The sequence below is a fragment of the Rhincodon typus genome, chromosome 6 (genome assembly GCF_021869965.1).
Source record: "Rhincodon typus isolate 14 chromosome 6, sRhiTyp1.1, whole genome shotgun sequence".
In the NCBI taxonomy this organism is placed as follows: domain Eukaryota; kingdom Metazoa; phylum Chordata; class Chondrichthyes; order Orectolobiformes; family Rhincodontidae; genus Rhincodon; species Rhincodon typus.
Window position 1 is genome coordinate 33,195,529 of NC_063337.1, and position 12,514 is coordinate 33,208,042.

At 39.6% G+C, this 12,514-nt stretch overlaps 1 protein-coding gene and 1 long non-coding RNA gene across 2 annotated transcripts; one reads left to right on the forward strand and one right to left on the reverse strand.

The window, feature by feature from the left end:
* Window positions 1-4,173: 4,173 nt before the first annotated feature.
* Window positions 4,174-10,675, reverse strand: pdx1 (pancreatic and duodenal homeobox 1). Its single transcript, XM_020513182.2, has 2 exons — window positions 10,142-10,675; window positions 4,174-5,306 (listed from the first exon to the last, which is right to left on the reverse strand). Exons 1-2 carry the CDS (start codon window positions 10,542-10,544, stop codon window positions 4,903-4,905), a joined length of 807 nt encoding a protein of 268 aa, XP_020368771.1. The 5' UTR covers window positions 10,545-10,675; the 3' UTR covers window positions 4,174-4,902.
* Window positions 5,703-12,216, forward strand: LOC125483271. Its single transcript, XR_007262223.1, has 3 exons — window positions 5,703-5,769; window positions 6,978-7,337; window positions 11,781-12,216. It is a non-coding gene; the product is annotated as an uncharacterized LOC125483271 (long non-coding RNA).
* Window positions 12,217-12,514: the final 298 nt, after the last annotated feature.

The following is a 12,514-nucleotide window of genomic DNA, read 5'->3' on the forward strand; positions in this document are numbered from 1 at the left end:
AGGTTGGCTAATGTGATGCCTTTTTTTTTAAGAAAGGTGGTAAGGAAAAACTAGGGAACTGTAGACTGCTGAGCCTGACACCAGTGGTGGGTAAGCTCTTGCACTGGATTCTGTGGACAGGATTTACTTGTTTTTGGAAAGGCAAGAACTAATTAGGGATAGTCACCATGGCGTTGTGCATGGGAAATCATGTCTCACTAACTTGATTGAGTTTTTTGAAGAAGTGACAAAAAAGATTGATAAAGGCGAAATGGTAGATATTGTCTATATAGATTTCAGCAAAATGTTCAACAAGGTTCTGCATGGTAGACTGGTTAGCAAGGTTAGATCATATGGAATCCGAGGGATCTGACCAATTGGATACAAAATTGGCTTGAAGGTAGGAGACAGAGGGTAGTGGTGGAGGGTTGTTTTTTAGATTGGAAGCCTGTGACCAGTGGAGTGCAGCAAGGACCAGGCCTGTGTCCACTGTTTTTTTGTCATTTATATAAATGACTTGGATGTGAATATAGGAGGTATAGCTAGTAAATTTGCAGATGACACCAACACAGATGATGTAGTGGACAGCAAAGAAGGCTACCTCAGAGTACAATCAGACCTTGATCAAATGGCCAATGGGTGGAGGAGTGGCAGATGGAGTTTACTTTAGATGAATGTGAGGTGTTGTAGCTTGGTAGGGCAAACCAGGGCAGGACTTATACTGTTAATGGTCGGGCCCTAGGGAGAATAGCTGAACAACAAGACCTAGGGGTACAGGTGCAAAGTTCCTTGAAAGTGGAGTCGCAGGTTGACAGGGTGGTGAAGAAGGCATTTGGCACACTTGTCTTCATTGGTCAATGCATTGACCAATGCATTGAGTATAGGAGTTGGAATGCCATGTTATGTCTGTATAGGACATTGGTGAGGCCAATTTTGGAGTACTGCATTCATTTTTGGTCTCCCTTCTATAGGAAAGACGTTGTTAAACTTGAAAGGGTTCAGAAAAGATTTACAACAATGTTGCTGGGATTGGAGGGTTTGAACTATAGGGAGAGGCAGAATAGGTTGGGGCTATTTTCCCTCGAGCATCAGAGGCTGAGGAGTGACCTTATAGAGATTTACAAAATCATGAGGGACATGGATAAGGAGAATAGCCAAGGTCTTTTTTTCCAGAGCAGGGGAGTCCAAAGCTAGAGGGCATAGGTTTACTAATGTGAAGAGCAAGGCTGGTTGGTGTGGATGATTAGAGAAATTGAGACTCTGATCAGAAAGAGGGGAGAAATGTAAAAGGAACCGGAGGGGTTACTTTTTCACGCAGACGGTAGGGTGTGTATGGAACAAATTGTCAGAGGAAGTAGTGAAGGTTGGTACGATTACATCATTTAAAAGATATCTGGATGAGTATACGAATAGGAAGGGTTTAGAATGATAGGGGCCAACTGCTGGCAAGTGGGACTAGATCAGTTTAGGATATTTGATCGGCATGGACGAGTTGGGCTGAAGGGTCGGTCCCGTTACTGTATAACTCTATAACTCTATGGCTAATGTCTTTTAGGAAGGAAATTGGTCACCATTACCTGGTCTGACCTACCATACAACTCCAGATGAACAGCAATGTGGTTGTTTTATTACTGCCATCTGGGTAATTAGGAGTTATTTAAAATGCTGGGCTAGCCAGTGATGCACACATCCTGTAAATGATCTTTTTAAAAAAAAATGTACGTGTTCAGACAAAGCCCTGTAGTGCAATTCCAAATTGGGTATCCATGAGACACCATGGGCCATCAACACCAACAAAATTGTATTTGACCACAATCTATAACTTCCAGGGCTGGTATATCCCACACTTTATCATTCCATCAAATCTGTCATGAATAGTGATGGATGATTGAATAACTAACACGAGGAGGATGTCGGTCCACAAATATCCCTATATTCAACAATGGTAGAATCCAGTATATCAGTACAAAAGACAAGACTTTTGCATTTGCAGCCAGCATCAGTCAAAAGTGCTGAGCAGATAATTCATTGCAGCCTGCTCCTGAGGTCCTCAGCATCACAGATACCATTCTTCAGCCAATCTGATTCACCCCATGTGACATCCAAAAACAACCGTAGACATTGAACATTATGTAGGCTATAAGCTCTGTTAATATCTTGGGAATAATATTGAAGACGTCTAACCAGACCCATCTATAGCCAAGCTATTCCAGTACAGCTACAATACTGGCATCTACCCAGCAATGTGGTAAGCTGGTCAGGTACACAGCATTCGCAAAAAGCAGTGCAAATCCAAGTAACCCATTATTGCCCCATCAACAGCCTTTCAATCATCAGCAAAGTGATGGAAGTTGTCATTGACAGTACTACCAAATGGCATTCACAAAGTAATAAACTATTCGCTTACTCTCAGTTTGGTCTCTGCCAAGGCCAATGGGCCCCTGACCTCATTATAACCTTGGCCCTAACATATACAATAGCACTGAACAAATGAGGGCAGTAAGGATGACTGCCCTTGAAATCAATGTGGCAATTGATTGAATATGGCATCAAAGATACCTGGCAAAATTAGAGTCATTGGAAATCGGGAGTAAAATTCTCCATTGGCTGAAGTCATACCTAACACAAAGGACAATAGTTGTGGTTGTTGGAAGCCAATCATCTGAGCTCCAGGACATCAGTGCAGAAGCTCTTCAGAGTGGTGTCCTCAGCCCAACTATCTTCAACTCTTTTGTCAAAGACCTTCCCCAAATCATAAGTTCAGAAGTGGGATGTTCGCTGATGATTGCACAATGTTTAGCACTATTTGTGACTCTTCAAATACAGAAGCAGCCCATGTACATATGCAGCTAGTCCTGTACTACATTCAGATTTGGTCTGATAAGTGGCAAGTAATATTCTCATTGCACAGGTGCCAGGCAATGGCCATATCCGACAAGAGAGAATCTAACCAGCATGCCTTCATATTCAATGATATCACCATCACTGAATCCCCCACTGTTAATATCCTGGGGGTTGCCATTGATCAGAAACTGAATTGAACTAGCCATATAAATACAGTGGCTAAAAGAACATGTCAAAGACTGGGAAATCTAAGGCAAATAATTCACTTCCTGTCACCAGAATGCCTGTGAACCATCCACAAGGTACAAGTCAGGAGAGTGATGAAATACTCTTCATTGGCCTGGATGACTGCAACTCCAACAACACTCAAAAAGCCCAGACTATTCAGTACAAAACTTGAATTGAACTCCATCCGTCACTTTAAATCCTTCCACTTACAATATATAGTGACACCTTCTAAAATCCCACAATCTTTCCTATCTAGAAGGACACGGGTGGCAGATACGTGGGAGCACCACAACCTCCAGACTCACCTCCAAACCACATACCATCCTGACTTGGAATTATGTCTCTGTTCCTTTTCTGTCCTGGGACTAAAATTCTGGAACTCCCTTCGAAGTAACACTGCACTTTGATGGAAATGTTCAAAGACTCAGCTCATCATCACCTTCTGACGATAAATTAACGACTGGTAACAAATGCTGAATGTCCACGTCCCATGAAAAAATAATAAAAACGCAGTTCAAATTAATAGATGGGTTGTAAGTGGTTAACAGGGCACCATAAATTCTAGCAATTACTTCGAATAAAACATCAAGACCCTCTGTTGGGGGATATCAATTGCCCAAATGCTCTTTAGTAAACCGTTATCATCCGCATATTTATTTAAATGGATGGCCTTCGTTAGGGGATTCATAAGGTCATTCAAATTTTGATGTTGGTATTTGATCGAGTTCTATCGTTATCTAATAGAGAAGTTTTATTCACTGTTAACTATAGGGCTCTGAAATGAAATGGTCTCTCAGTTTTAACCCGATTATTGACAGTGATTAGCCTCCAGAGAACAGCACTGCAATAAGTTTGAGTACGCCATATGGGCAGAACGTACGAGCAGTTGACCTGGTACATTGAAGATGTCACAATCCTATTCCACTGGTATTGACTCAAGCAAGGCAGGATGAGAGGTATATGTTGAAGGTGATGTGGAAAACTTGACCCTAATTTTCTCGTGTGTCGACAGTCTAAACAATAAGGAAATTGAGACAATAAGATTTCATTCAATCGTTCAAAAACATTTAAAATAGTTTTAGGCAAGTCTATTTGATTACAAAATTTACGATGAACCCCAGCTTTGAAGCATCTTTCTCTTTTATTGAAGCGGTACTATAGATATGCCGGCCACCAAAATGGGATCACAAACAATCTACAACAAAATGTAACACTTGTCGAACTTTCCTCTTCAGGTAGGATTACAGCTGAATGTCTTTCTCGAGTGAAGAGTATACAGGTTAAAACAATATACAGAGCACGGCAATATTTCTACACGTACAACTTAAAATATATATTTCCAGCACTTTATTTTTAAAATTTCAAATACGCCGTCTTTGTTTATAACCAGAGGCAACACCTGAATTTATACCGCCGGGAAAACAAGTAAAAAGGCATATTATTCAATAACTGTGGACTTTAAACTGACATCTCCATTATAATTTACAAAACGAGACGAAATGAAATTGCCAAATGCCGGTACACAAGATTAGTTGAAACAGCACAAACACACATGGATATTTAGATTTCTTGAAGCCGACTCTTACTTCTGAACAATCGCAGACCGTTTCCACTCGCTGGAATGTAGAATCTATTATTGTATGCCAACTGCTATTGCAAACAAAGAAAACGAATAAATGGCAGATATTAGCTCTATGTCGTCGCAGTCACTGAGTGCTACAGGTAAGGCATTTATTGGGAATTGTTACGGGAGATCTCAACCTACGCAATTATTAAAAATACTTTCCCGTTGTAAGTCCAATTAAAATGATCTATACAGTGATGTTCTTCCACTCTGTTGCACGTTCGACCTTACGAATTCTTCGCAGAGTCTCTAGCAACTGTACCTTGGCTTTTTAAGGAAGAGCAGGGCTGTGAAGAAGAGACACTGACAGACAGCAGGTCTCTTCCAATAGGATTATTGGGAGCACAAACATCCTCCTTAAGATCGCCGGAGGAGACAACTGAGTCCTGTTCCGGAGCGCCATTCCTCACTCGCTTCTTATCCTCTTCTTTCTTCCACTTCATCCTCCTGTTTTGGAACCAAATTTTGATATGTCGTTCGGTTAGGTTTAACATGACCGCCAGCTCCACTCGGCGGGGTCTGGAGATGTATTTATTGAAAAGAAACTCCTTCTCCAACTCAAGCAACTGAGCTCTAGTGTAGGCAGTGCGCGTGCGCTTATTTTCTTCCGGCTCCACCATAAAGGAACTCCCTAAAAACGGAGAAAACACCAATCAATTAAAATCACCAGAACTTTTTCCTTTCAGTCGCTGTATTATTAACCTGATTGCTTCGGGAAATATGCATGTTGTAGTCAATTAATAATACCCAGTCAAGGAAATTAAAACGATGACATCCTGGTGAAACAACATCAGGAAAGTATGGTTAAAATGAGGAAAGGAGATAACTGGAAACACATATTTCCTTCTATTATTCTTCCCTACACCAACCATGCTTCTCCTTGTTGAAATGCTGATAACACACCAGTGATAATGCGGTTCCAAAGCGCACCGGGGCCTTACTCCTGTTTGTTTCTATTGGTTCGACCACCAGGCGCACCCCTAGATATTACTCTTTTTTAAATGATGTAGGACACTTTCCATTTACTCCTTCGGCGAGCAGTAAGAGGTTCACGGCCAGAAATGAGCCGCGTGAGACTCGAGATTCAGCCAAAGGTAAGGTTTGTGGGAGTCTATCAATGTAGCCTGCTTCATAATGGTACTTCAGCAAGCTGTTTTACTGTGGTGGTCATTTCAGAATCATCAACAACAAAATTGTGTTTTAGCGTATCAAAGGAAAACCTTACACGTTCAAAGTCCAGGTTCCACGGAAAAAAAACTAACCCTTCCATTGAAGAGATTATGATCTTTCTGCACAGCAAATTATTTCATGGTGGAACCGAATCAGTACTGGTGTGGGTAATTATCCAATCACCACCGTGCCTTATTTTCATTTAAACATAGTTGAAATGGCGAATTGATATGAAAACCAACCATACATGATCGCCTTCTGAATTGCCCTCAAAAATACCCACTGTGGCATTCCCGGACCTCCCTATCAGCGTAAATAAACAAATCACTTGAAAGCACTTTAAAGTGGACGCATTTTATTGTAATTTCAAATACCTTTAGTTTGGAAAAAAATTAACACAATTTTATCGATTAGGAATTCATGTTAAGCAAGTTGTTTCATTGAGAGGGTTTTTGTTCACTTGTAACAGGCACAGGGCGCTTCTTGCAGTTCCTACTATCTCTAGCGCTTATTAAAAATTGTGTTTTCTACTGTGATTCTTAACCGCCTTTCCTCTCCCTACTTTGAAAGAAGTCACAGTATGGCTTTGTAAGTATTTAAAGATAGTTCACGCAAACAAACTATCAAACATATGCAAAATAGCTTTAAATTATACCTTAAAGGGTACTGCTATGCTCTCCAAATGAATTAGTTTTCTCATATCAATCTGGGGACGATTGTTCAATTTGAAATAAAAGTATTTCAAGTCAAATTTCTGATTCCATGTCAACAGTTTCAACAGCAGGGAAATAACCGGAACTGGTGCATTGTTAATTATATTTGGCCGCCGATGTCAATTCCTAATCGATAATTTTTGTTTCACTGTCAATCGTTCTAAATCAAGTGATTGAGGGATCTTTCAAGATCAAAGTGAATTTAAGTAGTTTGCTGCAAAATACCTTTAAATTGCCCAGCTGACATAAATTCACATCATTCGGTTGATCGATCTCCTGGTGGAAAAGGTGTTCTGTGCAGCTACTTTTAACTCTTGAGTAAAAAGAAACACCCAGTCCTGTACATTTTATTGTCATAAAGGAGCGCGGTTTAATGGAAGTGGGCCTACAATTCAGACATTTTTTTGTTTTGAAATTAGAAAACTGTACAGTGACATATTGTCTAAGGCTGCCGGGACTCCCAATGGCAGGAGACCTGGCCTTTCCGACCTTCCAATAGTTTCCCACTCACCATGGAGGGAAAGAATTACCTGTGTCTGCTTATCATCAAGTAACTTTTGCAACAAGGGACACGATTTAACTGAACCCCTAGGACTTCGCTTCGTAAATGTGTGGATTAGCGCTGGGCTTGGTTTGTACACGCTCTCTTGAAGAACCGGTTTTGATAGCAAGGATCTTCTGCTTTACCAACCGCAAGTTGACTGACTCACTTCAGAAACTTAAAATTGTTGCTGGAAGTATCTAAACTTTCTGCTTCAAGACGCTGACCACGTTTGAAGGTAAATATTCATTAGTCAACAGTAATTTGCAGCTTAATTCTGAAGGCTGGAGCCTTCACTCTTAGAACCTAATGAAATCCACTCTTTTCACTGAAGCAGTTTTGGCGATCAGATCATTCTCAATATTATTACCAGGAAAGCCTGCCCACAAACTCTTTGTTTCCTATTGCCTACAACACGATAATGCCGGGTTATAGCAGAAATACAATTTGTCTGTTTTAATTCAAACGTCTTATTTGTCGTTGTTAGTTATAAACGAAAAGATCTGAGAGTTGAACTTTAAAACGTCGAAAGAATATGATCGGAGTTCGACAAATTAATTAGTTCCTATGGTGGAACAATCAGGCCAAGAAGGGCCATGGTAAAATTCAAAGTTACAAAACTATGCTGTTTTGCAATAAAATCAGATGCATGCTTTCACACTGTTGTGGAGATCTGAAATCTTTTCTAAAACTCGGTTGATTCTGGGACAATTGGAGCGGCCGTTGCTCAGATGACAGATTTTTGTTCGGAAAGTTTATCAAGGAACGAGTGAAGGCGGTACATGGAGTTAACATACAGATCAGCCAGGATCTAACTGAAAGAGAAGCAGACTCCATTGCCGGAGTGGCCTACTCACGCCCTTAGTATTCCTAACATGATAGGGACAATTCAACGACAGACTCAGAATGTTTATTTAGATTGTGAAGGCGTTATTTATTAGTGCTGTTCTGTTTTGTTCTATGATGCAACGTGTAATGTGTGGAATCGCCATATAAATATCATATCAGATTTGACCCATTTATTTTCTTTAAAAAAGTTAAATATTCTGTATTCTGACAAAGCTACATTAACCCTATTAATTTGGCAGTATCAGTTTACCGATTGTCTTTTGTTGTTTAAAATTGTTTTTTTTTAACTCTTTAGGACTTGAACTGGAAATGTAGCGGTATATATCAGGCATGTTAACCCTACTTCGTATAGTCCCCAGTATTTGTTGGAAACTGTTATTCATTAGAATTGAAATTTCAACTTAATGAGTGAAATCGCAAAACGTATCCCTATAGAAATATAACCCCTACGTAACCTACAGAAGAAAGACAAACAGCAATTTGATTCCAAAAGTGAGAAACACCGAAAATCAATCTTTGACGTATATATAAGTCTTAACCGGCAAACTGCTTGCCAGGACAATGCTTATTGCTATATATTTGCTGGGTACTGGTAACGTTTGCGTTAAATAGACGGCAGTAAAAAATGAGAAGATTTTTCAAACGCGCTCCATCGCTTCTCAGATACATAATTTACACTCAAATTCAAACCAAGGAGTTTACAATATTGTTGCATTTGTTTTTAACAAGACTGTTTCTGTTGAGAACACAAGCACTTTAGACTGAGAGAAATAAACTACTCCATTTACCTATTCGGTGAAATGCTAAGCATTTGTTGAGACCCTTCTTCCAGTCCACATGTGTTTGGTTATGTAATGGACCGAGATTTCACTTTTATGGCTTGATGCAAACAAATCTAGACTAATTATACACATATAGATCCCTTTATGGCCAGCAATCACACCATCGCCCGGATGCAATGCGATTTGAATTCAATTTGGAGTTTGTCATAATTAGATTTTAAATTGGTCTCAATATTAGATATGTCCTGGGTTTTCAAAATGTATATTTTATGCAAAATAATTTAATACAGCTCGCATGCACTTTGTGAAAGTCAAAGTTGGAACTCATCCGAGTTATTGATTCATTCGTTGTAGTTTGACCAAGTTAAGCTCTGGGCCTCCGTAAGCGCAACAGACAGGTGAAATTTAGCGAGTGATGTTGTTGATTAGAACTTTTCTCTGGGAGAAATTCCAGTTTTCTTTTCAAAGCCAGACGCCTGGTTATAGTGATCGCAGGAACTGCAGATGCTGGAGAATCTGATATAACAAGGTGTAGAGCTGGATGAACACAGTAGACCAAGCAGCTGAAGAAGGGTCTAGGCCCGAAACGTCAGCCTTCCTGCTCCTCTGATGCTGCTTGGCCTGCTGTGTTCATCCAGTTCTACACCTTGTTATCTCGCCTGGTTATAGTATTCAGTTACACTTAAATACTACAGTGCGTTTGTATAGTGCCAAATATTTGCTTGCTAACATTTTTTTCAAAGTTTCCAGTCCATGTTCCAAACAAAGAGAACATCAAATGTACACTCCATTCTGTTGGGCCTATTTTGAAAATGTATTAAAAATCGTTATTTCTGAAATTACGTTCCTTCACCGGATTGGTTATTTTACCGCCGATTTATTGGGGCAATTTTAAATGTTAAATAGGCGGTGAATGGGAATAATAAAGCAACAATTATCTTGTATTTGTGGCTGATTCACTAGAAGCCTGCTCGTCAGGATTGGGCTTGTTTAACGAGAGAATGGATGAGCTCATTTAAAACGGCGGAATTATAAATACAGTTTTGATATAAAGAGGAGTCATGTACAGATTTGACATTTAATGCAGCATAAGTATGGCCTAATGATCATCATTTTTTTCACTGACAACTTGAAGTGTTAATTGATACTGCTATTACAGTGATCAATGTCATTAGTCCTGCCAACATTGATAATTGGAATATCGATATACTCTTTACATGACAATAATATCGATGGCATTAACCAGAATGAAATACCCAGAGTAATGAATGATGTTTAACCCTGTTATCTAACGCCCTCCATCCATGCCTTAATCTGTAGTTTAATTATTTTCTTGGGTAATCATCGCCTTAAAAAAAATCTCAGAATCAGTAGAAAAAGTAACTGCTTTTCAGAAGCCCAGCACACTTACCCGGCCATTGTCCTTTCCAGACGTGGGCATGCGATTTGGTCGATTTCATCCACGGGAAAGGCAGATGAGTTCTACTGTGGTCATCCAGGGCCCCCATTTCAGAGCTGGTCCCAAAACAAGCCCCTTGGTGGGTGTGAGGGTCGGGGGGCTGCTGCTGTGGATGGGGAAGATGCGAGACTGTAGGATCCTCAGATATCGCAGGTACTTCAAAGGGAGAAATATCAGCAGGGCTGCCTTGTTCAAGTCCTGACAAGGCAGGGTTGACATATGAAGTCTGTGGCTGCCTCCCTACATAGAGACATGCTGGTGGGCTTTGATTATATCCTTGGGTTTGTGATCTCTGATAAGCGCATGATTCTTTATACATCTGAGCCGGGGCATAATAATGTTCCTCGCTATTCATGGCTACTAGTGCATAAACAATTGAAACATAAGGATGTCGCTGTAATTTTACAGTTTAATCGTTCTGCTTAGCTTGATTCGCGAATCAAAATAGCACCTAGCACTCTGTTATGCTTAGTGGAGAACAACGAGCATGTCATGTGACTTGGTTCGTACAATCTATTGGACTCTCATTTCACGATAGAAACACTTGGTAACTTCACTTGGCAGCACAGTCCGTTTACTTTCCATGTACTTTAGTAACAATGGAAACTTGTGTGAGTGCCAGGCGAAGTGCCCTTCTCTCTTCCTAGAAATACTTGCTTTATTCAAGAACGATTTCTGTGCTTTCTCAATCGAAACACAGATGGCAGGTATACTGGCTACGAATGAATTTTACCTCATACCAGCGTAATTAACAAAGTTACACAAATAAGTTGAATTTTAAACATTTGACTAGGAAAATGTATGACCAGATGTGAACTGTATCAGTGATAGATTAGACAGGGCAGTGTTATCGCCTTCTCAGCGACGTGGGCCTGGGAACCCCAGATAGCAAAAGAAAAAGGTGCTTTATTTCTAACAAACGAAGATTAGCTACTGTTTTCTTCACTGATCCCGTTTGAATGACTGGGATTCACATAGCTATGATAAAGTCCTTTAGCAGCAAGTCCACATGTGACTTTGCATATGCTCTTATCTCTTATTAGTTGCGTTTAAAATAATGTGCTGTGCGCATATGGTTTTGAGTGTAGAGACTTGTGTGGATCATGGCTTCTTTCAAAATTAACTTCTGTTTGCATTTTTGTAGAAACTCTTGTTGGTTGCACCTGTTAGCTCTTCCTTCTTGTCTTTATTCCAGCTTCTCCATTTCCTAACTTATACAGCTCTATTTTTGCCCAACAATTGATCTATTTTAACTCGCTGCATTTTACATTTTCTCCTGCATTACCCATCACTCTTTCAACGTCAGTTTTAAACTTCGAACCAGTTAAATATTGACTTTTGATTAGGTACTCTGTTAAGACTTCTGGCAAGAGTATTTCTTGTAACAGTGAAAGAAATTGGCCCATATATACTTAACACACACATACATAAGCATGCATATACATATAAATATATATATATAATTCGTATGCAGCTTTTGTTATTATATTCGTTTGCTCTGACGATAACCGTAAAAATTGCAAAGTAAACCATCCAGGTATCCGTTAGAGGCCAATTGATTATTTCAAGTTTTTTTTTCTATAATTCACAGCCCATGTTGACCTTTCCGGGTGATATGGTAGAACTTGCTGTTGGTTGACTTGGTGACAAGGATATGAAGAGGCGGGGAGCTACTGCAAAGGACAAAGATCGCTTCAGTAGCTGTGTTCATTCACGCTTTCTCACACAGAGACTATTTACTTTGCTCTCCTGCTGTAATTGCACATTTCTGCAAATTTTTACCCATTTAAACGCTTCATTTAACTCCATTTTCTGTTCCTCGTTAACAGCTAAAAGGATTTATTTTTTTTAAAAATCCTCTCAGATAACGAGCAACTTTTTGTGTTGTGTTCTGTTCATTTTTAAGCATGGTTTTTCTAAAGAAGACAAATTAACTGAATTAGAATTTTGGCATAACTTTTACGCCATTCTGCATGGTCAAGCTCCCATCAAATTAAAGACTTCTATAAGTTTTGAGACGCATACTCCTCTGCAAAAGTTCTACGCTTGATTTTAATATTTACTAATGATATACACACACGCTAACGAAGTATTTTGAATCTATGACAGGAAAAGTACTTTTTAACGATTCTCAGAATTATAATATTTCTCGTAATTACACTCTTTGATATGATCATAAAACTACAGCCCATTAATGGTCAAACGTGCTTCCGCCAGCTGAATCCATTCAGTTCTGCAGTAAAACGGGACACTGAGCATTTGATTCGGTGTTGAGCCATTAACCAATTGCTTTCCCGAGCCATTAAACACCAGCTCTTATGGATA